Source organism: Zeugodacus cucurbitae, chromosome 6, assembly GCF_028554725.1.
Source record: "Zeugodacus cucurbitae isolate PBARC_wt_2022May chromosome 6, idZeuCucr1.2, whole genome shotgun sequence".
Classification (NCBI taxonomy): Eukaryota; Metazoa; Arthropoda; class Insecta; order Diptera; family Tephritidae; genus Zeugodacus; species Zeugodacus cucurbitae.
In genome coordinates, this window is record NC_071671.1 from 11159432 (window position 1) to 11187144 (window position 27713).

The following is a 27713-nucleotide window of genomic DNA, read 5'->3' on the forward strand; positions in this document are numbered from 1 at the left end:
AAATGTCGTCGAGATCACGAGCTTCAATTTCAGGCATCAAATAGTCGGATATCATGACGCGATAACGATCGCCATTGACGGTTAGCTTCCACCACATACTTTTTTAAAGAAATATGGACCGATGATTCCACCGGCCCGCTAACCAAACCAAACCGTTGTTTTTTCTGGATGAAATGGCAGCTCTTGAATCTCTTCAGGTTGCTCTTCGTCCCAAATGTGGCAATTTTGTTTACATATCCTTTGATCCAGATATGGATCATCGCTGAACAGAATTTGGTTTGAAAATGTCGGATTTTTCGAAACTTTTCGAGAGCCTATAGTGCGAACCGACGTCGCTTGGTACGGTCGAGCGACTTCAGTTCTTGCACACGCTGTATTTTATACGCTTTCAATTTAAGATCTCGACTTAAAATGTACCAAGTCGTTCCATACGTCAGTCCGAGTTGATCCGAACGGTCTTCGAGTACACTCTCAGCTACGGCTGTTTACCATTTATTTATATGAGTCAGAATTTCAAAACATTTAATAGTTACATACATTTTTACCGTTACATAGAAATGATAGTAAATTTCATTTTGTTTTACACTATCCGATCTAATCTAATAAATACTATATATATGTATGTATTTTCGAAGCGTTTTCTCGCTTGAAATGCATTTTGTCAACATTCATATATAATTCAATCATTATAATACCTTCCTTCCTTTAGCTTCTCCTTTAAAAACTAACTCCCCAGCACTACCAATTCTATTAATTTATCTCCCTTCAGTCCAAGCTAATATCCTTTCTCGTTTTAATTAATTTATGGAAACTTTGTCGTCATTTGGTGTGCATTAAATTTTTTTACTTGCTTATACTTTATCCTTGAATAAATCTTCATCCCTTTGTGTTAGCCATTAGTTAGGGTGCGCTCCCTAATGCGTCTCAATGCATTTCACGCTTCAGCCAATAGCGTTGCATTCGGCTTTATACTTATCTATGTATTATATGTTTGTTATGTAATATGTAGATATGTATTTACATTAAATATTGTGTAGTTAGATGTGGTGTCTTCGAAGCGCTTGAAATTCAACGTTTCATAGTCATATAGTTCAATGTGAAAGTATAGTTTTTAACATGGTGAGACTGGTACATGGTATCAGCTAGAATGGGAGCTAGTGAAAATTGGGTTCTACGCATGAAATTAAAAATACTACAAAATGGTGAAATTTTTCAAATAATATTTGTCTGTAATTAGCAATTCAATAATATAACTTTAGAGAGAAAAAAATGCCAGAAATTTGTTGAAATAAAAATAATATTTATTCAAAAATCCATCTTAGGCTAGATATGAACAATAATTGTATATTCTAAACTAAATACTAATAAGAAAATTATAATAAGCATAAATCAGAAGTTATTGTACAATTAAAAAATTATAAACTATAGTGTTGTGCGAATAAATTTGTCAAATGAATGTTAAAAGCGCTTTTATAAATAATTGCGAGCGATGCTTAAATATTTATATATGCAGATAATGAGTATTTCTCAGAAATAGCAAAAACACAAAGTTTTCAACTATCGGAAGGCACTTACAGTTTCATTTAGTGTCAGAAAATTTATGTATAAAATATTATTTTTATTTCTGCTTAACAAACTGTTAATTTTAATTAAATTATTTTGAAATTAAAACGGAAGTGCGTAGAAGGGGTTAAAGGTTAAATAGTAAATTAAAAAAAAAAATAAAAAATAAATAGAATTTAAATAAAAATGAAATTTTTAAGATTATTTTGTACAATTTTTTCAATTTCATATTCAGAACGAAGTAGGAAAAGTGAAAAAGAAGGACATACAGAAAACAATAGTCAACTAGAAATTTGCCGAAAATGCTTAGAGTGATATCTAAATTTTGAAAGTGAATTTGAGAATGTTGAAAAACAAATTAAAAAAAATTAAAAAAAAAATTAAAAAAAAAAATTAAAACAAAATTTTGAGAATGTTGAAAAACAAATTAAAAAAAAAATTAAAAAAAATTAAAAAAAAATTAAAAAAAAATTAAAAAAAATTATGTTTTTACAAAGAAAAAAGTGCATATTTTTTGGGATATTTTCTTTTGCACTTCATTATATTTTAAATAATTAGTATTTATAAATACAACTTTGCACCTAATAGTATTTAAATTCCATATTAATTTACACTATTTGTATACAATATATATATGTCTAGTATTTAAATATTTACTAGATTTGTTTGTGTATAAAATTAACTATAACATTACTTGGTTTTACTTGCATAAAACTAGAATAGCTATTTTTCAAAACAAAAAAACGAATAAAATATCAAAAAAAAAATAATACAAATTAAAAATTTAAAATAAAACCAACACAACACTAGATTTATAAAAAACCACAATGAGCTTTTCTTCATACAATAAATGTCCAGTTTCGATACTGGCTTAGTGCATAGTTCAATAACGTGCTCTCGAGGTGCTGAGTCCTCGCTTCGTTAATTACGTTCACGCCTTCGCTTTTAACAGCTACATATACTCTCATTTTCACGATTATGCTCTCGCGCGCTCTCTCTCTCTCTCTACGATCATTTGTAGTAGCAGCCGCCATATTGATATGTTGGTGGGTGTTGTACATTGTTGGGATAGTATAAGTTGTGATGCGATGAGGAGCGCATTGGCGGGTGTGGGCGGTAAGCATTGGCGGCGGCGACTGATGAGGAGTTGGCATGCGTCGGCACATAGGCCGCGCTGTCTTCGCGTGCATTGGAGGCATAACGACGTGCGCAACGCTCTTCAATATTGGATGGCGGCCAACGTTGATAGTGACGTGTGGAGTCCTCCGAGGAGCGTCGACGGTGATAACGTTTCGCAGTTGTAGTCGTGGCGGCGGTGGGGGCGCTCATTTGCTGATGATAACTGCTGTCATCGCCGCTGCCAGCGCTATGTGGTGCGGCTGCCGCAGCTGCTATGGCGGGGCGGTACTTGCGGCGCGAACGTTCGTCTAGCGATGATGTGGGCGTGTAGTGTCCAGCTTCTAGGCGAGACACGGGCGAATCGAGCATATCTTCACCACCTTGTGTGGGATGACGCCGTTGCATGTGCATAAAGTCTGCAGCAAAGTTGTCGTATGCGCGCAAGCCGACGACGCTACGCTTGCGTTCCTGTTCTTCTTCAAGCCTTGCGCGCCACTCTTGTGCGGTTACTTGTTGGCCATAGAGGTCGTTGTTTGGCTGGAATTGTGATTGTGAGTTGGTGTAGAGATTGTGGTAGGATGAGCGGCGCCAACCCTCTTCATAGCGACGGCGTGTGTGTTCATCCTCGAGTGCTTGCCGACGTTGCGAACGACTGGAACTGGACTCAGAAGAGTCCTCACCAGATGTGCCAATACCCAAATCCTTTTCGTCACCGTAAGCTTTGTATGGCGCACCGAGGAAACCTTTACCGGTACTATACGGTACAGGCAGACCTAAAGGTGTGTGCTGTTGCAAGTAGTACGAGCTCAATTTGTCCATACTAGACATCTTCATGGGACTCTCTACGTCGGTAATTTCGTCATTATCATCACCCACATCAGTGCCAGACCACGTTTGCCAAGAGCCAGGTCCGAAAAGTGACAACAGTACGGGTAGCAAGAAGAGTCCATGCATTGCGCCGAAGAATATCACAAGGAATACCATTTTGAAGAATACAAGGAAGATGTAGCTCTGCGCCAGCAGTAGCGCGATAATGCCAAGTATGGTGGAGGTGGAACCTTGCACGATCGGTAAGCCAAGTGAGTGGAGCGCTTCGCGTACGCGGGCCTTTGGACTGCGTTTCTTCGATGACATGTAGGTGTAGCAAATGTGCGCGGTAAAGTCTACTGAGAAACCAATGCACATAATCAAATTGATCATAGAAATCGAATCGAGATTCACATCCCACAAAGCCATATAGCCAGCAACGCCCATTTCAATCGAAATGATCGAGAAGGCGACCCACAGTGAGCACAGTATATTCGGTATAAATATGAATGAAATGATCATCATAATGAGCGCACCAACGATCATTGACTGTATAGAGGTCGGACGCACAAGTTCAAATTGATCGAAGAACACGAAATACGGATGGAATATAGACGCATTCAGCGGCGAGTCCTTACAGATCTTACGCAAATCGCGTACCATTTCCTTCTCGTGATTTGTGTCGGTAATATTCACAGCTTGTATGAGAAAGCGTGAAGCGATAATGCGTGTCTCATCTTCATTGAATTTGACATCGAGTGAAAATGGATTGCCGGGGAAAAGCCAATGCTCCTTCACGGCGTCAATAAACGATTGCTCATCATCGATGGTCAAATTGAGATAATCATTGTTGCGATCGACAAACGAACGGAAAGAACGTATCCACGATTCGGTATATAGCGAAGAGGTGACATACGATGTGTTTTCAAGTGTGCGCGTCAGCTCCTCGATTTGATCCTGCACAATGGGATCAGAATAGTTCAGATCTCCAGTGATGATCACCTGTGGATGGACAAGATTTCAGTATTAAGTGAAGAGAAGAATTTATGTGATTGAGTTTAGTGAACATACCTGCATGCGATATGGAAACTCGCGATAGTATTCGTCCTCACGATCGAAGAACTCCACCGAGTATGAGTCGGCCTTTGAAAGTTTACGACGTTCCAAACCCTCTTTGATTTGTGTGAGTCCATAACAAGCACCAGCCAAATATGTTGCGAATATCATTATGATCAGTAATTTACACCATTTATTGTTAATCACAGCAGCCAGATGATCTTTGAAGAAGGCCATAAACATGTGATCTTTGTTATCGATTGGATTGTCGGGATCGTCGCGATTGATGCCGCCAGCCATGATGGCTTTGTACAAGAAGTTGCGTTTTTCTGTGAAAAAAACATTAAATTAAAGATCGTTTGAAATACAATATTAGTGAAATATATTTTTTAATTTTAATTGAAAATAAAAAGTAAAATAAAAAATAAACAAATAAGCTTTATTACATAGCTAGGTTTGCTAAAACGTTGCCTACATTTAGGGTGTTGTTGCATTGAACTCAAAATTTGTTTTGAATCTCGATTGAATTATAAGTGAAAAAGTTCCTAAAGCATTTGTAATATTGAACTAAAAATTAATTAATATTATACTATAAAATGTTGAATAAAAAGTTGCTCAGCTTCGTGTCCACTGTATGCTTTATAGTAAATTACCGCAATTCTCCTAAACGTATTTACTTCTGTTATATTTCTGCTGTCTTTCCTACCATTGCAATGCATTGCTAACATTGACCCAGAAAAAGCGTCTATGCTGCATTGAGTGCGTTGAATTTAGTATTCCACGGCAATATCTACTTCGACAACGTTCGATTATTGCTGCTCTAATAATGTTATTGGTTGATTGCTTTTGCTTTTGTTGTATTTTCAAGTGCACAGGTGCATTTCGCACTACTCCTACTTTTTCTCTCGGGTATTTTAGTTCGATCGTGCTGCTTTTATTAGCCGACATCTTCGACTCTCAAGTTTACTAGGCTTTGGTGTTTATAAAATAGTAAATTAGTTCATTGTGTTGAGCTTAATAGAGTTGGAAGCTATTTACTAGGTCGGAGTGAAATGTATGCAATAAGAAGTGGGTTGTTTTATTGGTGTACACCATTACAAATTTGATCGGATAATCAGTTGAGCTCACCTACTACAAAGTAGCTTACTGAGAAAGTGATTTAGAGGTGAAGATATGCACTCGCACGTACTAGACTCGAGATTGTACAATATTTAATGGAAATTGCTTAGCTCAAATATAATTTTTTTTCAATATTTCTTTATTTACTGAATATGCTCTTTGAAGCCTAACAATAAGTTATAAAATCTTAATTCTAATTAAAACTAGACAAGCTCAACCAAGTGATTGAGTTGTTTGGCAGAAAAAAGTGAAATGTGATCTAATGAAGATGTAGAGTGATGGTCATATTCCCCACCAAGAAAATATTCAGAAATTGTACACAGATCGGTAATAACTTAGAGACTTTTTTATAACCAAAAAGTCTCTAAAGAATTATTATCGTAAGTATCCTATGTAACTGGAGTGGGAGGTGGTGTCTTTTCAGAAAAATTAGACATCAAAATCGCCTTCCGTCTTTCGACATCACTTTAGTGTTTTCCAAGCAGAGATTACTGCAATCGAAGAAGGCCTATACTCTCTAACAAAGAAAGTGCTAACAACAAGAAAGACAGCCAGGTGGCCTTGAAATAACTTAAGTCTCTTAAGGTCTCATCGAAGATAGTGAAATAATGCCTTGCGCTATTAATGAGACAGGCAACAGTGAAGCGAATGAACTAGCCAGACTAGGCACTTGCTTACAAATAAATACCAATAAAGAGGAAATATGTATGCCTCTGGCGACTTGTAGATATTTAATCGACAAATATGTCATAGACATAGCCGAGTCCTGGTGGAAAGAATCTCTGACTTGCTCAACAAGCAGACAAACGGAAGTCTGAATGGAATAAGAGCCGCACATGCAGTTTAAAACTCTAGTATCAGTGATTGGTAGGCATGCCGATGGACTGGGGACATCATACAATGACTATTTCAGAGAAGAGGTGGAGACCGTAGAACGTTTTATATGTGGATACAAGGCTTTGACGAAATATCTCCTGTCATCAAACAACAGGTGATACTATGGACTGAGTAGGCAATTGAAAAATTAAGTCCTCTTTAGACGAACAAAAACTAAACTCTACAAGTCCCTCATCATTCCCGTGCTACCTTATGGTGCAGAAGCGTGGACGATGTCAACATCCGATGAGACAGCGCTAGGAGTTTTCGAGAGAAAGGTTTTGCGGTAGATTTATGGTCCCTTAAACATTGTCAACAGCGAATACCGCAGACGATGAAATTATGAGCTGTATGACATAGTACAGTGAATAAAAAGACAGCGGCTACGCTGGCTAGATCATGTTGTTCGAATGGACGAAAGTGCTCCAGCTCTGAAAGTGTTTGATGCAGTACCCGCTGGTGGAAGCCGAGGAAGAGGGAGTCCTCCACTTCGATGAAAGGACCAGGTGGAGAAGGATTTGTCTTCACTTGGTATAACCAATTGGCACCAAACTGCCAAAAGGAGAGATGCGTGCCGTGCTGTTGTGGACTCGGCTATAACCGCGTAAGCTGTGTCTACGCCAGTCAAGAAGAAGAAAAAGGCTTTGCACCGTAAAAGAAAGAAAACTATCGGACACGATTTTCTCGACGATCTCTCCGATGTTGCTGTATCAAGACCACAAGATAGTTCAGAGAGCACATGGTAGTGGGAGGGGTTACTAGTCCCGGTAGTGTCACAATGTTCCTCCTAAAGATCTATAATATTATCTCTGTTTTAAAATTTCAGTTTATTTGATTTACGCTAGTTGTTTGTTCTATTCAACACTCTCGAAGTGTTGGAGAATCGAAGACAACTATTGTGTTTTATTTAAATTTTACTAAAATATAATTTATTATTTCCAGCACAATTTCTTTTCACTCAAAAGTCAACAGTAGTCATTCCATCAAATGTCAACCGATTGCTACTTGTATAGTTGCTATTATGTTTGGCAATTAGTGGCTGTGAGGTAAAGACAGACAACACAATTATAAAAGACAGCATAAAATTGTTAAACCAAATGCATAAAAAAACATAAAGACGCAAAAAAAAAAACACAAAGGCAAAGTCCACAAAACAAAAGACTTAAACGGCAAGCCATAGACTTTGAATGCAGTTAACCGACAAAGCCTCGCAAAGTCAAAAGTACCAGCAAGCGAATGCAGGTTAACAAAATAAAAGAAATTAAAGCAAAAATAGTTGTTTAAATAAATAAAATAGAAAAAGCAAAATGAGGCAATAAAGAGTGCGAGACATAAAGAAAAATAAAAGTGATGTCTGCAGACGAAATGACTGCCGGCCGAAGCGACAATTTAATGAGCCATGAAAATGGCGAAAACATGTGGCAACTTAATTCTTGCTGGTGCTGCGGTAATGAACGGAAACAAATATTTGTTGTACTTGTAAAATGTGCTATATGTACATACTACAATTTTAAACAACAACAACCATTTTCATGCATTACCTATGCCTACTCGCAATTACAAATAAACAAAAAGAAATAAATTTTGTGATTTGTGAAAGTTTTGTGCCACCGCCGCCGAATTGGTGGCTTATGCACGCTTGTAGGAGGCAACAACAACAATTTGTAGCAGTCGGAACAATAGTGACTAACAAAGCATGCAAAGTTTTAATAATTCACAGCATAAAATCCACTTACCTTTTATGGCCACAGACATTGCCTGCACTTTACAGCCGAAGATCGCGTGCAAGTTAAGTCGCTCCCTGTAACCCGATATCGCCATGCAGGCGGCGAAGAAAGTGATATGCCAAACGAAAGTGAAGACAACAGCGAATACGGAATAGGTGCAGAAAATCTGTACCGAACGGAACGGACTAATGATGCCGATCCAAAATGAGAACAGATCGGTGAGCGATGTAATTGTTATGGAGACGGCGGCCTCAGACATCATATGGCCCATACGTTCGGCTACGGGCATTTTGGCGGGTGTGCGCCGCCAGCCGGCCAACATCACGAATGTGTCGTCAATGCCAATACCTTGTGAAAAGCGGGGGGAAGAGAAGTCATGTTTGAGTATATGTAAGTATATATGTATGTATGTTAGCCACATGTGTATGGCATAAAAATTATACGTAATTACGTGTACTCACCTATCATCAAGAAGGGCGCTGCCAAATTGATACCGATGAATTCAATGCCACAGTACATGGCCAGACCGAAGGCCGCGCAAGTGGCCATGATTGCCGATATGTTGCCCATCAAACCAAGCCATGGTTTGGAGCGGACGGCGTCGCCCATCATGCACGTGATAACGCTGTAATAAATATAAATAAATAGTATGGGAATGAATATGAAATATAAATTTTAAGTAAGTGGGAACAGTTAAATTCATGCCTTTTCCTTGATGAAAAAAACTGACTATGATATATAAGTGAAGATGAGTGAAAATGTGCACCGGGAACAGTTTCTATAAACTGGGAACAGTTAATAAGAAACTGTTACCACTTAATAAAATGCTTCTGTCTTTTTTTTTTACATTCATCTTAAGTTCAAAAATTAAAAAAAATTATTATTACTGTTATTTTGAAAAATGTTCAGTTATTATACATCTAATTACCTAAACAACGCCATCAATGCAAATGTTGAACTAAAATATGGCACAACAGTACGCGTATTCTTCTCCAATTCATGATCCAATGTGCGTGAGGCGAAATATGAGACTGAAATGTGTTTGAAGAGACCTGAATCTTCAGCTTTACCCACAACCTTCAGGAAAGTCTCCTCCCATTCGGCACCTCTGTAGAGTTAAAATGAAAAATGTTAAATTTTTCATATAAACTTAAATAAAACAAGAAGAATAACCTACTTTGCATCTTGCCGCTTAGTGTCCGCAGTCACAAAGTAAACCAATTGTATCGCTGGCACACTAATAATAATATTATCCTCCGTCAGTTTTGTGCCGCCAAAGAAGACGGGAAAAGCGTGCGCATCCCAAGTAACCGGATTGAACATAATTGGAAAAGTCAAATTCAGTTCGCCGGATTCAATCTAAAATACGTAAATAGTATTTGATTTAAATTAAGTTTATTTTCAGATGTGAGAACTATTTTGTTGTAGTTGCAAAGTCACTTACATCATCCATTATGAAATCTAAATTCAATATATCATTCAGAAAACATTCATTCTCCCAGCGTGCACATGCATCCTTGTAAGTGAATAATTCACCCTCATATTCGACGGTTGCATTTTGTATGAGTTCATCCAGATGGCGTAGTTCTTTGAAGGTCTCACGACGCAACATGTTGTCGTTGCCATCCTTGGGTATGACAATGACACGCCCAAAACGACCTGGTAGAATAAAAAAATGAAAATTAATATAAAATGTAATGTCAAATATAATTTTTGAGATAAATTAAGTGCTAAATTGCTAATTTTGGGAACAGTTTTTTGAAACTGTTCTCATAAATAAATGAGAGAGTAAAATGTGTTTTGACAACTTCATTACACTATTCAAGCGAAAATTTGGAATTTTTAGTGGGAACAGTTTAAATAAAAGTGTTCCCAATGTAAAATTTTTCATGTTAACATCAATTTTTCATGATAATAGAATAGATTTTTTTCTTTATTTTATTATTTGAATACAGTAATTTTCTAATAAAGTATTATCTTTCTCTTAATATATCAGTTTAGCCATTATTTTGAAATCCAACTTATTTGCGAAAGGTCACTACACAACGCCTTCAACCCACAACCAAATCAAATCGCACACACATTCGCAGCTGTTTTTATTTTTATTAGCACCGTTTTGAAAACAAACCAAAAATTTAACAATTGTGCGCTTCAAATATAACGACTACAAATAAATTTAAATTGAAAACAATTCTATGCTGCGTTGAACGACCAAATTGAACTCTACACAATAGCACGAACAGCAATTGCGACGTGACAATAATTTCAAATTGCATTAACACGGTGCTGCGCTCGCTCAGAACGCCAAAAGCAATTACATACTCGCACAAATTCTTTTTTTAGAGAAAGAGAAAGAATAGTTAGTAGAGGGAGCTCGTTAAAATTTGCGAGTGCGTGTGTCAGTAAGTTCGAGGAGCGAATGGAAGCTAAGGGAACTGTTGTAAAAATATGTTCTCATTACACTTTGGCTGTAGATTACTTTGATTAATGAACGCACTAACATCTGATTACGAATTATTCAAGTGTAATTAAATTAAAAAAAAAACTGTTCTCATTTTTTATTTAATATTGTCTCTAAAGTAATTCATATATATTATAAATAATATAAAGAATTTGTAACGTCACAAAGTCCACTTTTCCTTTTTTAGTTGCCTTGCGGCTTACGTGTCTCAAGACATTTAGACACATGTATTAAAAAAATAAGTATTAATTTACTTTTGATTTGGTGAATGAGTCTCCCAGCGACTCTTTATTTGTCAATGAAATTAGCTGTTATGGTGACTCATATATACTTCATTTAATATCTATTGGAATTACGGTTTATAGGGTTATTAAAATTAGGCAATAAGAAAAAATAAATAAAATTATAAAAATGCCAGTAATTCCTTAAAAATCGCTCAGCCATTCTTTTTAAATCAATACTGAAGTCACAGTCAGATTTTAATCATAAATCAAGCAAGGTTATTTTACTATCTGTGTATTGGCAAGATATTCGTATACTGATAATGAAGAAACTTGGACCATAAATAAGATATTTTTAAATAGTTCGACTACAGCACCATCTGGCGGGGAATAATATTTAGGATTTTTTTATAATAAAACAAGTCCAAAATATCACAATATATTACGACGAAGTACGAAAATTAGGTCCATTTAGAAAATAAACTTTAATGTTTTGAATCTCGGTAATGGCTTCGCAGAAATATCGATCGAGCACAAAAGAAAAACAGATCATGATTAAGCTCTATGATATGCGTTAAACATGTTTAAAGGATTATACTGTCAAGGCATATATGCCGAAAACCGATGTTGAGATTCTATTATCATAAGAAACCATCTAGAGATTCTTTGGTTTCCTAGTATTATTTTACTAGATTATTGCTTGTTTATGTACCATAGTGTAGTTGATTCAGGCTTTGTGGCCATTCTTACTGTAGAAATTATTACCATTTATATATCGGGTGATTCAAGTAAAGATCTTTTTTCAATAGCCTCTTTTTCGACGGATCACTATTGAGTCGTGTCAAGCTGTCCTGTTATTTCATATTAATTTCATCATGGAAAGACTTACGCCTGAACAACGTTTAAAATTGTTCCGAAAATTCACATTCTGTGAAGAATGTTTTCGCTTAAGGTATGGTCAATATAATCAGCGTACTACTCAGCGTACACCATCACCCATCTTGAGACCCAGCATTCATTATTGGATAATATTCGACCGTACAGAACACGTCCAGCACGCAGTGAGGAAAATATAACAGGCATAGCTGAGAGTATACACGAAGACCGTGAAGAGTTGATTCGGCGCCGTTCGCAGCAACAACGAACTGTTATCACGCCATGATAATCGACTATTTGATGAAATTGAAGCTCGAGACTTCGGCGACATTCGGTTTCAACAAGATGGCGCCACTTTGCTATGATTAGTAGACATAGTCTTTGAGTCTACTCAAAGGACAGATTACCCAAGCTTGTTATTATAGATTTTCTTAATTGTACAGTATTGCTGAACTTTGAAAAATCTTTAAGCTTATGTATTTGTCACATAAATAATTTTGGTGTGCTCTTTGTCCTCCCACAAACTTTTTCTAAAACATATAACTGTTTACTCATATATATATATTTTTGCAATATTAACAAGTCAACAGCAATCTGATTCCACTTTTATTATAAAAGCAGTGCTGTGAACTCTGGCTCCAAACCGTTCCCACGCCAAAACACAAAAGACCATTCACTGAAGAGCACCATTAATTCTACATTTATGATAACTTTATTACTGAAGAAAGCCGGCTTTATGACAGAATATTCGCACATATTGATATACAAGCTTTGTATGCGGAGAAAATGCGCTTTCAATCAGCACTCTACTCCACACAGTACATTCATTACACCAATGAAAGTTGCAAAGTGGCACGATAACACCAATGTGCGATGAATCAAGAAATTTAGTGGGAAATGATTACATTATAATACTAATAATAATAATTACTCACATGTCAGTTGCAGCAGATTGCAAGCAAAGCGCGTTCTAATAAAATGTGTTTAAATGTGATGAGTTGAGTTGAGTTGTTGCAAAACCTAACGGATATTGAGTGATAAGTATATTTGTGATGATTTTGAGTAAACTCAAAGTGCGATGCATGAATCATTTCCATGTCGTAAATCAAATATGAATTGAAGAAGACTTTGAAACGCGCAGAAACTGAGAACTTATTATTAGTTTTTATACCCAGGCACAACGGTTCTGCCAAAATGTTTTTATTTTTTAATTTTATGTCAGAACTTTTGCTTCTTCAAGGTGATTGGATCGCTTAATATCGAGGATATATGTATGGAATTTTAATACTTAAAATAAAATATTGGTCTATAATAACTGATCAAGAATTTTTTAAACCTCAGAATTCTTCAACTTTAGATGAACTTATTTTATTCTTTAATCCTCAGAATTTTTTCATCTTTAGATGAACTTATTTTATCTTTATCGATCGATCTTTTTTGATATTTTATTGCAATAGACAATAAGTCAGTAAAGTCCTCTCTCGACGAACCAAAATCAAACTCTACAAGTCTCTTATCATTCTCGTCCTGCTTTATGGTGCAGAAGCTTGGACGATGTCAACATCAGATGAGACGACACTAGGAGTTTTCGTGAGGAAAATTTTGCGCAAGATTTACGGACCTCAGAACATTGGCAACGGCGAATACCGCAGACTATGAGCTGTACGAGTTATACGACGATATTCACATAGTTCAGCGAATGAAAAGACAGCGGCTACGCTGGCTAGGTCATGTTGTCTGAATGGACGAAAACACTCCAGCTCTTAAAGTGTTCGATGCGGTACCCGCCGGAGGAAGCCGAGGAAGGGAAAGGCCTCCACTCCGTTGGAGGGACCAGGTGGAGAGCGACCTGGTTACACTTGGAATCTCCAACTGGCGCCGTACTGCGAAGGAAAGAGAGGAGTGGCGCGCTCTCATCGATTCGGCTATAACCGGCTAAACGGTTGAACGCCAATCACATACTTACAGACCATACTAAATGTGCTCTGACCCATATTTCTGGGTCACATATTCTTTGAAGGGTTTGAGATGGAACAGAATATATGATTATTTTTGCCACAAAATATGTTCATATGTTTAGTTCCAAAGGGTCCTGAGATTTGTTGATAGTGATTGAAAACGAACTCATTCAGTGAACTTCAGTGGCATGAATTGAAAGAACGTATCCGACGAAATGGTTGGAAGACGAGAGAAGGTGAACCTTTCAAAGGATCCGTTAAAACTGTTGCTTTATTATGTATATTTATGATCTTAGATGCTCGAATATAATTGTTCCTCTATATGCGGAACGAATCTGAGAACCAATTGGTGTAATTTTTGTAAGTGAAAAGCCTTCCAAAGAATTTTCAGTGAAGTTGGCTGCGCTTGCTTGTTTAGCCACGAAATGTATCCAGTGTTTTTTGAGAGATCATTCCCAATCGATACATTTTTTTTTTGCTTTTGAACGCTTCGTTTCAAGTTGTCAAGTTTTTAATCGAAATCCCTCTGTTATTTAAGCGAGTATTCTTTTGTGAAAATTGCGTTGTGGGGTCCTTGTAATAGACTTCATTTCGTTCCGAATTAAGCCATACCTTTAGCTATGCTAATTCAAAGATCACCACGTACTTTAGCTTGGGGCAATAGCCGGTCATTTAGTAAATAGAAAATTAAATATTATTTTCATGCCGCAGTTCTGACAATCACAGTGACATTTGTGTTTTGCACACTTGCATGACGTGCGAATGTTGCTTTAACTTTTTTTTTTGGTGTCTACAATGCTTGCACTCTCTACTATTGTTTGCCTTAACTTGCATCATTTAAGCAATGGTTAAGGCAAATTTAGTTGATTTACGCTCAATTGCCTGTAATCTATTCACAGAATGCGCTATTGCAACGCTGCGCTGACATCACAACACTGCACTTAGCTTATGTAGTGCAGCAAATCTTTCAAGTCGCCGTTGTGGCATTAGTCACCGGCTGTGGCCGTCTCAAGCGCAAATAAAAAATGACATGGCATATTTATTATAATTGCAACAAGTTGCACAAAAATTGCAACACCACACACAAAACGAAAAAAAAAAACACAAAAGAAAAACACAAAAAGAAAACCAAAACAGATCTTTTCTTTAATTTGCATATGTTTACAAACAGAAAAACTATTTGGCATTCCAATTGGTGGTTGGTTATTGTTGGTCAACGCGTTGTTGTTACCGCTCGATGTGGGCAGGAAGTTGTTGCACGCAAGCAAGGCTTGCTATTAAAATTTCGGTCTCTTTTCTGTGTGTGTTTGTTGGGTTTTGAATAATTATTAGACAGATAGATTGCTGTTAAGATAGCTGGCTGTTGTGTTTTTGCTGATTACACTTGTTATTATCGCGTTTATAACATAGAAAATGTATGTATTGCATTGCATGACATTTGCTTATATATATACATATGTATATTATATATATATGCACCTGCTTGTCTGCCAAATAAAGCGAATTGTTTTGATAGACAAATTGCGCTTTGCAAGTAGCGCATTTTCGCAATCAACAAATTTACTTATATAAATACTACATACATATGTGGATATGTGGATAATATACGAATATATACTATAAATATATGTATAAATCCATAAAGACTTGGTACGATTTGAGCTTTCCGTAGCATTTGTTGTAGAAATTATGAATTCTTGAAAAAAAAAATTTTGCAACTCATCGATGACACTTAACCTCTTTAAAAAAATATTTATATTTATTTTTTAGTATTTTTGGCTGCGAACTAGAAAAAAAAAGCTGCGATTTACAAAGAGCAAGGTAAGCTTCTATTTTTTTTTTGGCAAGGTTGTTGCTCAGCAGCAGGCGTACAAGTGCGACATGTCAACTTAAGCGCTTAATATTTAATAATGTGGCAAGAAAAAAACATTTATATGAAAAGTGAGCGTGTCTCTAATCAAATATTTCATTTGAAACTAGTCAGCTTATTAAGTTTCAGTAGTTTAAATATTTTTTTTGTTTAGCTCGAATATTTAGTTGGTGTAGAATACTGCGATTAACTTGTGATTCGAATAGAATTAATATATTATAGAATCTGATGTTGATATATTATGCGAGTGTAATCATTAAGAGTCAGCCTCGAAATCCAGCGCAGAATAACTCTTGCCAACAGGTGCTACTTTGGACTGAGTAGGCAATTGAACAGTAAAGTCCTCTCTCGACGAACCAAAATCAAGCTCTACAAGTCGCTTATCATTCCCGTCCTGCTTTACGGTGCAGAAGCTTGGACGATGTCAACATCAGATGAGACGACACCAGGAGTTTTCGAGAGGAAAATTTTGCGCAAGATTTATGGTCCTCAGAACATTGGCAACGGCGAATACCGCAGACGATGGAACGATGAGCTGTACGAGTTATACGACGACATTGACATAGTTCAGCGAATAAAAAGACAGCGGCTACGCTGGCTAGGTCATGTTGTCCGAATGGACGAAAACACTCCAGCCCTGAAAGTGTTCGATGCAGTACCCGCCGGAGGAAGCCGAGGAAGGGGAAGGCCTCCACTCCGTTGGAGGGACCAGGTGGAGAGCGACCTGGTTACACTTGGGATCTCCAACTGGCGCCGAACTGCGAAGGAGAGAGAGAGGTGGCGCACTATCGTCGATTCGGTTATAACCGGCTAAACGGTTGCAACGCCAATCACATACACAATCATTAAGAGTACCCAAATTGTTTGCTAGGATTGAACTACTATTTTGTCGAGTTAGAGATTTTTAATACAAAGTTCGGTCATACAAGTCAAGTCCTTTCTAGAGCTTGATCTTACTGAAAATGTTGACGCATGACTCCAAACTGTGGAATGTATAAACCTAATTAAGCCTGATAAATGTCTAATTTGGAAAATATGTTTAAGAGAATACTTTAGAATATACATACATATATATTCATAACAATGAATTGATTGAAATTATGGAAATTTTGTAGACTAACAGCCCTATTCTGTGCACTTCACAAAATAAAAAAAAAAATTTTAAATTTTTTCATATTTTTATCAAGTAAGAAATTTTTTGGTATTCTGTGACAATTTTGATAAAATAATGTAAACCGAAATAGCTGATTTCTGTCAAATTATATTGAATTGAATTGAAAATTTTATTTGAATTATTCTATAACGTACATTTTCACATTCATTTCAATATTTGTTGCAAAATAGTTAATAATTTAACTTCAATTTCTGAATAAATCCTTTGCTCTTTGGCTAGATGTGAAGCTTCTGACAGTGCGTAAATATTCCATGCTCCGGATCTGGCCTTATTTTTCATGCAAATGGTCGTTATTTGGATGAGTGTTTGTTTTAACCGAGCCTTCTTCATTGCGACTTCGTTGATAAGTTTAGTTTACGATTGACCGGTTATCAGCCTATCTATCCAATTCTGGTGTCGAGATATCGATTTAAGCCTCACAGACCTGTTGAAAATTATTTGGTTTGGTTTTACAACCCCATTTACTCTATATAGATGATAAGGTTTTACCGCCTTTACACGGTCGCCAGAGCCTAGATAGTTGGTTGTTATGTTTAGCTTCAGAAAAGTTCCATGGGGACTACGAAATCTAAACTTTGTTCATTATTTGCTAAGCTAAGCTGTAATCGCATGCAATATATAGAAAATAATTTCGTCAAAGTTACCCTCATTATCTTAATTTTTTTTATACAAAAAAGGGAAAAATAAACTTCTTAATATAAAAACGGCTCAATAACGAGAGCCATTAACATATTTTTCCTCTTTGAATAAAAATTTCGACAAAAGTGAAATATGTCCTTTACAACAAATTCACTTTCACAACTATCTACAACGAGATATGTATTTTATTTGTCAAGAGCATTTTACTTCTTAACAATTTATCAAGAAAAAAGCTTTTTATTTCAGACACAGAATACGAAATGTTTGATAAATTTCAAATTTTTACAAATTAGAAATTTGTTGAATTTGTAAAGTGCACAGAATAGGGCTGTAAATCTACATAATCTCCATCTAGAGTAAAGCATTTGTTGTACCGTGCTTCAGTATATCGATAGCTGTTCGAGAGTATGAAACTTCCAGTTCTTCAAAAGAACTTTTATTCCCATCTTGACTTCTTCATTTAAATTAAACATTATTCCAGCGAGATACATTTAGGGAAAAGGAACTAGTCGCCCGGCTTAGATTGCTTAGTGCTGTGCACTGAACTATTTTTAGATATTCTTTCAATAAGAAGAAGAAAGCTATTTGAAGCAAGAATTATACAAAAATTTAAAATTATTATTGCATTTCCAAATAATTAATAATAAAATGAAATTAAAAATAATTAACTAGAAGTAAAGTTAAAATAACACATACATATATACACATATATATGTACATGTATGTAGAATTGAATTTTGCTTAAGAGTCTTCATTGAATTTAAATGAATAATTTATATTTAGCCGCCTAAAATTTAGCAACTATTGTATTTGTTTTACTATTTATTTATAAATATTCAAAAATAGTGTTCGCGCTAGTTAACAAAACTGTAATTTGGACGAATATATTCACCTATCCCATATGGTCTAGTGGCTAGGATATCTGGCTTTCACCCAGAAGGCCCGGGTTCGATTCCCGGTATGGGAAGACTTTTTTTAATGATATGAAAATAAGCATCTATGAATTTTTTAAGTATTTCTAATTTTCTATTATAACATTATAATTAAATTTTTTAATTTAAAAACATTTATTTATATATAAATTAATTTTCGATTCAAATTACTTTAAAAATGTAATTATAATATATTAATATTTTAATAAAAATAATTTATATTAATTAAAATAAATTCTATTAATTTAATTATTTTTACCATACTTTGATAGAATTTATTTTTTATGACGTACTGGTAAATCCCATTATGATTACTGCATTGAAGTTAACTATGATTATTGCTCCGAGTACGACACGTTCGTGATTTCATACATTTAATACCGTTTTTAGGCAGCCAAATTAATTGATCAAATAAATTTTTTATTAAAAACCCCTTTTTTGCATTTTATACTCCCGATAAATGTTTTGTTTTGGTTTTTCATAAGAAGTTAGCAAGTTTCATCAGTTGATTAATATTTTTAGCAGCGACATCTACCGTAGCTTTTTTATCATAAAAACCAATCGCAGACAAAGAACGTATGTTATACGTCTTTGTCGCAGAGTTGCATTTGATTTTCAAGTCGATTAAACATATGAAGCGCTTTTAAATATGAAGTGGGTGTAATTAAAGCAGATTTCTTTATTTTTTCGCTCATATATATTATTACTATAATTCTTTTATTTTTTTCCTATATACACAAAGTGCTGTATTTCATAGTCAATATGTGTTCCACTCTTGGCAATTGCCTTGCAACCCAGCTATATATTCATTCATCTTATAAATTCACTTACCCGGTCTAGTTATGCGTCCCACATTAAATCTATGCGTATAATTGACTTTAAAATAGTTCTCGACGACAGCGCGTTCAGCCTTACCCTCTCCATTGATAGGGGAAAATAAATATTCGGGATCGATTTGATATTTTAACTGTTGGTAGCTGCAAGGAAAGAGAAGAAGTATTATATTTTATATTTTTATTTCTTTGCCATTATATTTTTTATTGAACTTACCCCGTCATGCAGAGCATAGTCAACAGCACCGGTATTATAATAAAATACCCAGGATGTTTCGCAATTAAAACGCCCAAATGATAAAAGGATTTATTTAACATTTTATCTACCCAATATATACAGGCACAATGCATCTGTTTGAAGAGAAAGAGGAAAGAGATATTGGTTATAAGTTAAAGTTGATAATAAATATGTATAAAATTAATATAAAATATAAATAAATATTAAAATATTATATTTTAATAATTTAATTAAAAATAATTATGTACAATGATTGAAGGCAATTAATGGACTCTTAAGTGTATTAAAAAATATTTAATGATAAAGATTGTCAATTAGTAAAGTATTTTGATTGTTCTCAAAGCTTTAAGCTTCAGTTTTGCAGAAAATATAAAGTATTATTATAGTAGTGGAAGCTTTACTCTTAGGACCTTCACTCATGCAGTTGTGAAACGTCTAATAGAGGTTGTCACCTGTCAGCTGTCACCAGTCAGGTAAGGCGATTTAAGCGCTCGTTGAGCTATCACCACCCTTTACGGGAATGCTTTTAATTCCCGATTTGAATAATTTTTTCAAATAGTTTGTCTGGATTCATGTTCTTTATTATAAGATATTTGGCAAAGTTGTAGACTTAATAATATACAAGGATATTTATTTAAAATTAGAAATTCTTATATTTTAGATTACTTAATTTTTTTACCTCAGTAATTTTTAATTAAATTGAGTAACTTTGATAATTTGATTTTGAAGCACGTTTTCAACTAAATCTTATTAAAAGAATAATACGCATGAAATGACTTGATTCCGCATTGAACTCAGCTGTTTAATTACATTGCGTGCTATTAACAGCCTTTCGGCTCATAGAAAAGGTCGTCAATTATTAGCGCTAAGTGCACGCACTTCAAGTTCGAGCACCGCGCCCTTTAGAGAGTCGTGCGCACGAATCGGCTAGCTTCACGTTAGATGTGTCATCAGCGGCATCATCTAGTGACTCAAGTGCGTGATATTGCTATATTTGTGATTTTTTTATGAACGCAAGGACGTTGAAAAGTAAATTCATACATATATATAAATTTACATGGAAGCTTAATAGTAACTATATTGAATGGAGGAGAAAATAGTTCACTCAACTACTAATTGTCATTAAATAATAGAAGTTAAGTGTGGTGTTTATGTACGGAGTAGAGTTATATGCATCTCCATATTTCAATGTAGCTCAGTCTATATACATATAAAATATATATTTGAAAACCCTGTAGGACATTTTTCGTTTTTTAATATTTACTCGCCTAAAATCTAGCTCTAGATTATTACGATAATCTTTAAATAATAGCTAAAAACGTTTGTAAATATATTTCTGTATTAAATCTTCCTTAAAATCCAGCGCCTTTGTGAATTGATTATGGCTTGAAGTTGGTTGCTGATGCCGAAAGTGAAATATTATATAAGAATTCACTAAGATGAAAAGAGGAGTATACCAAAAGATCTTTCTATGAATTTATTGGATGTTTGTTTAATACTACTTGTAATAAACATTAACATAACCTCATAAAACTTTCAATGAACGATGAGCTGATATTTGCTCTTTAGGTACTTCAATCTCGAACTCTTTCTTACGTTATTTGAATCATAAACTTTCAGTTCCCCTACTGCGTCGTTTTCCCTACTGGGTAGCTTTACTTCTCTGCTTCGATTGTGCTTTTAACTTTGTAGTACATGCCTACGTACTTGAACACCCTTTTAAGTTATGAAGGTGCTCATTTTATCGGTCAGCCAAGCATGCCAAACAATTTTCTTTGCATTTATCTTACAAAAAGTGTGTGTGAGCACTTTGCATTTTTTATTTAATACATTTTTTTAGGCAAGTATGCATGTCATGTGTGTATTGCACATATATTTGTAGGCAAGTATGCATGTAATGTGTGTATTGCACATATGTTTTTTAATATATAGCGATGCCATGTATACATACAGAGGTTATCAACACGACATAATTATGATTTTTAAGCAATTGCTAACTAATGGGCGCTTCAAAGTCATTTTGTAACAAGTTGACTGACTACTTTAACCGTTTTGTTTACTTGTACTACATTAATAGACTTTAAAATATGATTTTTAAAGACGATTTTATATTAAAAATGTTATTATTATTACCAAATATTAAAAAAAAATTATTTTCCACGAATGAGGCAACTCTTATTGCCAAATATTTTTTTTGGAGTCTTGTGTGCACTCTTTGGTGCCATTTGGACTATAGCGAAGTCGGGATTTAGACTCTAAACACTAACTTCTTCAGTTGACTGTGAAAAAGGTTTCTTCGAATTTTTTCATTCGATATTCACTCTCTCATTCGACAAAATTGCCGTTAGGGTTGCCAACTTCCGGTTTAACGAGTTTAAAAAACTCTATTTTTGTGTCCCGCTGGTAAGTTCGCACTCAGCATAGTTCGTACTCAAAGTCAATGAAAACGACACTCAAGTATAATCATAAACTTTCAAATCAAACTAAAATTACGCTAAGTATGTTACAGTTAACTACTGGCATTTTATTGCCAAGTGATTGTATGGCATGGGCATATCAAGGTTAACAAATTGCATTGTATACGAAAGCTCGAAAATACGTCAGTTGTGGTATGTTAAATAATAAAAACAAAATATCAGTAAATTAATAATATCAATTATAATTTCAATTATTTCCCCAAATTTGACATCTTCAAATGTTCATGATTTCTCTATCTGTCAATGATTTCAAATTGTACACTAGGAAGCACTTTGTCACAACAAATATTGCATATCGCATGTACAATTATTGAAAGCCATTTAAAGTTTTATGGACTATTAAGTGTATTAAAAATATTTAATGTTGAAATTCATGCTGTCATAAAGATTGTCAATCAGTAAGGAATTTTTATTTTTCTTAAAGCTTTAAGCATAAGTTTTGTTGAAAATATAAAGTATTCCAACAGTAGTGGAAGTTTTGCTATTTGGAGTTTCAGTCATGCAGTTGTGAAACGTCAAACAGCGGTTGTCACCTGTCACTAGTCACCAGTCAAGTAAGGTGATTTAAGATTCACCTGTCACCAGTCAGATAAGGTGATTTAAGCGCTCGCTCAGCTATCACTACAAGTTACGGGAATGTTTTTAATCATCGATTCGAATAACTGTTTAAAATAGTTTTTCAGGATTCATGTTCTTTATCATAAAATATTTATTCTCTTGGTAAGAAGTAATGAAGTAATCAGTCAGCTGATGTGTTATTATCATTGTCTGGTCTAATAACTCAAGCTTTGCTCTTTGGAGCTTTAGTGATGCAGTTGTGAAACGTCAAATAGCGGTTGTCATCTGTCACCAGTCACCAGACAGGTAAGGTGATTTAAGCGCTCAGCTTTCACAACTCTTTTTTTGGGAATGCTTCTAATTTCTAGTTCGAATAAATTTTGTAAATAGCTTTTCTGGATTCATGTACTTTATCAGAAGATAATTTGTATCTTGGTCACCATTAACAGGCCTAATACCTCCAAGTAGAATGAATTGTTTATTATGTTTCAAGGCAGGTTGAATCTGCATTCAGCCTTTCAGCGGAAGAAATATGACTATAATCTAACTACGGAAGCCACAATAATTTAATGAAATAAATTTTAAATGAATTTGAAACATTTTAATGCTTTACATCTAATTTAAACGCCTAGAACACAGAGTATGCTAAAAAAACACTTATCCGTATCAAAATTACCCACTAAGTACTTTATTAAATAAAATGGCACAGACTACAACATTTTCATGTCGCTTTAATTGCTGGCATTTTTTGCAAAAAATATTTGATTTCAAGGTAGATAAACCGTCTCAACGCCTTTGGCTGATATGAGTGACAATAATTACAAAATGCACAAAACGGAAATGAGCGTCTCCAACATTTAGACAGAATCACACTTAAATACACATATAACACTTTATTTTAAATGTTTCATTTGTGAACGTAATAATATTTTTAATCGCACTAATAAATCGACAATGTTGTTCACACATTTCCATGTTTTTTGAATTTTTTTCGCGGCCAAGCAAATTACTGCAAATGAATGCTCAGTGAGTTGTTAGTTTCCTACTCTCGTTGTAGCAGTATGCAAGAAATAAATGTCAGTCAATTTAATTAGACGATGTAGTTACATTTATCTTCACATATGCTTGAGGAATTTCCACATCAGTAGTTTGTACTTTGCTGTTTTTGCGTCATTAATTTTGTGGAAAAAAGTGGCGTCAAATTTTTAATAGCCATTCTTGATGAGCTACGCAAGGCGATTCCCGGTAAATTTTTTGCTAATTTATATTTGGTTAGTAACAATGATAATTTTGGTTTATATGGATATTTATGAATATATGTAAATACTTAAATAGAGGTATTTGCACGCTCTTTGACATTTCAGCAGAGATCACGTGGGTTTTGGGGTGCCTGGTAACGGAAGTTCTACAAAATTATCGTTTTTTTATTGTGTATATACAGCTAGTTCAAAGTTCAAGAAATGCAACTCTTTTATTTTATTTAATTCTTTTTTATCAACGTTTCAAGACAACCATTTCGAGACTTATATTTTTTATTTTTTAAATTTTTTTTATTTTGTTTACCTTAATTTAAACCGAAATTGTACCAAAAATCTCAAAAAAAAATTATAAAAATAGTTGTACATTGTTTTTGTAATATAAACTACAACTAAACTTGCTAGTTAATACTCGATCTATAAACACACATATGTACGAGCAAAATTAACTAAGTGTTATAGCAATCACCTTGAATCTGACCAAATTACTGCAGCGCAAATTAATTCAGCCGCATTTATCAAGAAATCAAAATTTCAAAACATTTATTACTTCCTAAGAGACGGCGCATTGAAGCCGAAATTAAGCTAAAACTAAAAGTGACTTATGAAAAAATTGCTTTTGTCAAATTGCTTTAATGTCGGCTAAGCGCTATGGAACAGAGCGAAAAAGCTCTTATATATTGAGAATAACTATTATATATGTATTTATTTTTCTATGTACAATTATTTGATAATTTAATTTAAGTTGGCGCATCAAATCATCAGTCTACATTCATATGTGAATCTACAAGTTATTTTGGGTTATTTATGTTCATATAATAGCAAATATTTCGCACGACCTTGGCGGCGTGTGCTGATTTTTTATTGCACGCGTATTTTTCATATCAGTAAAATCTGAATATATAAACATGCTTTTTTGTGTAAATTTTGCTTGATTGAGCTTCGAAACACATAGCCTTTTCGCACAGCCAATTTAATTTAATACATTAAAATTATAATCGAGAAATCTTTCGCATAGCTGGCTACTCGATTAACTATCAACTGTTATACATTTTTGCTTTTGGTGTTCATAACAAGTTGGTAAGTTTCATCAGCTGATTGCTATTTTATCAATAACCACAACCAACCAGAGTTGTATTCCACTTTCAACTCGATTTGTATTCGATTAAAAATGACTATAGTAAAAAAAGATTTATTTTATTTTATTTTATTTTAATTTATTATTATTTATTTTTATTTTTTATGGTAAATCGATCTAAATCAGTGCTTTAATTGAGCAAAGGCCGGCTAATTGCTTAATTAACTACTGTGCGAAAAGGTTTTAATGAGGTTACCAAAGAGCGCTTGCAAAGACATTGCGTCAATCAGGGAGCAGTAAGTTTCAGCCTAAATGTGTCCGTCTGTTATATGTATTTTTCGTCGGCGCATGAAAACCAGTTCGTTAAAATAAAATCAAAATAATCTAATATTACATAACTAGCAGTTAAACGTTTAAATTTTTTAATGTTATTGTAGGCCCCTTTAAAGTTTGCAATTACTATGGTTTCAACTCATTTACAACAAATAATCTACATGCTTTCTTTCATGATTTCATATCTATTTCTATTTATTGGCCTATACCATTTAATTTTAAAAATTCAGTTACACCCTTCCATATACACATACTCATTTATCATAACTCATAATTTTTGAAATTTTTTGGGTACATCCTACTTGGTTTGATGATAAATTGAGATTGCAAAATATTCGCCATTTAGCAATATTACATATAGGCCTTTAGAGATGTATACAAATATTAAATGCGTACGTGATGTGTGTATACAATGGCTTAGCAAAGAGGTTTGTTGCATAAGATTAAAAAATAATATTTTTTAAACTTTTGTAAATAAAATTAAAAAAAGCTTAGCTTTAAGACTTTATATAGACATTTTGCAGAACTGTTGAGTATATTTCAATAATTTGAGGAAATTTGTTTGTGGATAAACTATGGATTCTTGCTTTAAGCTTTTTTAACACTTCACGATAAAATCTATTTTTTTCTGGGTATAAGACCAAACTAATTTTTCCGGGAGATTGAGTCATAAATAAAAAGCATGCATTCACCGACCTTCGAAGTTAGCCTCAACATTGGAATATTTGGCTTCGAAGTTCGAAAAAAAATGTTTTTGAAAAAAATTATTATTAATTTCAGCATATGTGACCTGGTCTTAGGTGTCAAAAAATCAATTTTCACTTTTTAGTTGATTCGGATGGAAGATGAGAGTTGTTTATTTTTAACAGCTGTTTCCCAGAAAACTAGTTTTCGCACGTTAGCTCCCTTTTCGTAGACCAGGTCACATATATGTAGTTACTAAAAACTACAAAACATGCATATAATCTACACTTTCCTCATAATTTAATGGTATATACAACTCTTCGGTCAAACTTATAAGCAAGATGCTAAGAAGCGACAAAATAAGATCTTCGAAAAAAATTCAAAATTCTATATATCGAAATATACAAGGATTCAGTAAACTCATCAGTAGCGCATCTGTCATCAAATCAAATTTAAAAATCTGTTTTTTAAATATGAGGACCCATCTATTGAAATATAACTCTCCTCTTTGGATCGCAAACTTAATAAGTAACTCATATACAGAAAACTCTTTCTTGAAATCGGTGCAAAAACCTTTAAATGGATTTCAATTACATTTGCTATAATTTTACATACAATTAGACATATTATAGGCTTCAAAACAACTCGCTAGTTGTCGCTATGATTGTAACATTCAGAAATAAATTTTTTATGTCTCGACTTTGCTTATTCCCAGATAGTAGGGATATATTATTTTTTATGTTCACTTTTCATAACAGAAATAAAAATTAACTGCCGATAGCGTTCGATGTTGAAAAAAAATTTAAAAAAAAAACGTATGGGGTTGAATTAATTCTTCCGCTAGATGGCGCAGATCTCAAAAAACGTGAAAAGCTATTACTGAAGTACCGAGATTTCCAATTTGCTATTATACAAACAGCGAGAAAGAAGAACGAGTGCCGCGCTGTTGTAAACTTGGCTATAAGTATTACAGTGTTTTCGCCAGTTAAGAAGAAGAAGAAGCATTAAATCCAAATATGTATATAAGTCCTAAGTGTAAGAAATAATAATATTATAAAATAAATAAGTATTCTAAAAAATTGTGTTTTAGGTCTGATATTATTAATTTCTAGTCGGAAGTGTTTAAATCAAAGGATAGTGGAATCGATAAACGATAACTCTTAAACATTTTTTGTATATTATATTCATAAAAATTGTATAAAAATTATTATTATAAAAAATTATAGAGCAAATCATGTATTTAAATTCAGTTTAAGTAGTTTAAATTCAAGTAAAGTAGAAGCTGAGCTTGTGGTGAAGTATTACAGTTTAAGGGGCTATACCAGTGTAGCCCATGAGAAATTAGGCGAAAGAAAGTACTCTAGCAATTGTTTTGAAGTTGTTTGCACATAATAAGGTAAATTTTCAGCTACATTTCAATTTTTTTTTTTACAAAAATATTGAAAAAGAACCAAGTTATATGCTGCCTTCGGAGGTGCCAAAAAAAAGTTCCCTAACTGCTGACATGAATCCGGCCGAATGAGTTGCTGAAACAAAAAAATTCAAAAAGGGTATTAAAGTTAAATATATTTCCTATACAGTGACCTACGATTTATGAAAAATATCAAAAATTGACAAAATGGCGTAGTTCTGAAAAAAAATTCGTTTTTTTTTAGGTAAAAAAATGTTTTTTTTTTTTTTAATATACATATATGTATATACCAGCGAGCGGTCGCTCTTTAGAACGCTGCCATTCAAAAACTATTCAAGATACAAGATCTTACCGCTTTCATAAGATATTTTTGAAAGTATAAACTATCGAATAAGCAAAAAATAAAAAAAAAATCGATTTTTTTTAAATGTCACTTTGGTATAGCCC

General features: G+C 34.1%; 1 protein-coding gene and 1 non-coding gene across 3 annotated transcripts in view; one reads left to right on the forward strand and one right to left on the reverse strand.

Annotated features, from left to right (window-relative positions):
* Positions 1-2063: 2063 nt before the first annotated feature.
* LOC105210924 (patched domain-containing protein 3) overlaps positions 2064-27713 on the reverse strand; it is a 64165-nt gene continuing 38515 nt past the window's right edge. For both annotated transcript variants that reach the window (XM_054233602.1, XM_011182130.3), the window contains exons 2-10: positions 19449-19582; positions 19230-19375; positions 9712-9926; positions 9445-9626; positions 9196-9375; positions 8729-8892; positions 8277-8615; positions 4561-4874; positions 2064-4491 (exon numbers count right to left, since the gene is read on the reverse strand). In XM_054233602.1, the coding sequence (XP_054089577.1) occupies positions 2575-4491; positions 4561-4874; positions 8277-8615; positions 8729-8892; positions 9196-9375; positions 9445-9626; positions 9712-9926; positions 19230-19375; positions 19449-19582 (3591 nt within the window). In that variant the 3' untranslated portion in view covers positions 2064-2574. The remainder of the gene's footprint in view (positions 4492-4560; positions 4875-8276; positions 8616-8728; positions 8893-9195; positions 9376-9444; positions 9627-9711; positions 9927-19229; positions 19376-19448; positions 19583-27713) is intronic.
* On the forward strand, positions 18362-18433 carry Trnae-uuc (transfer RNA glutamic acid (anticodon UUC)). Its single transcript has one exon. It is a non-coding gene; the product is annotated as a tRNA-Glu (tRNA).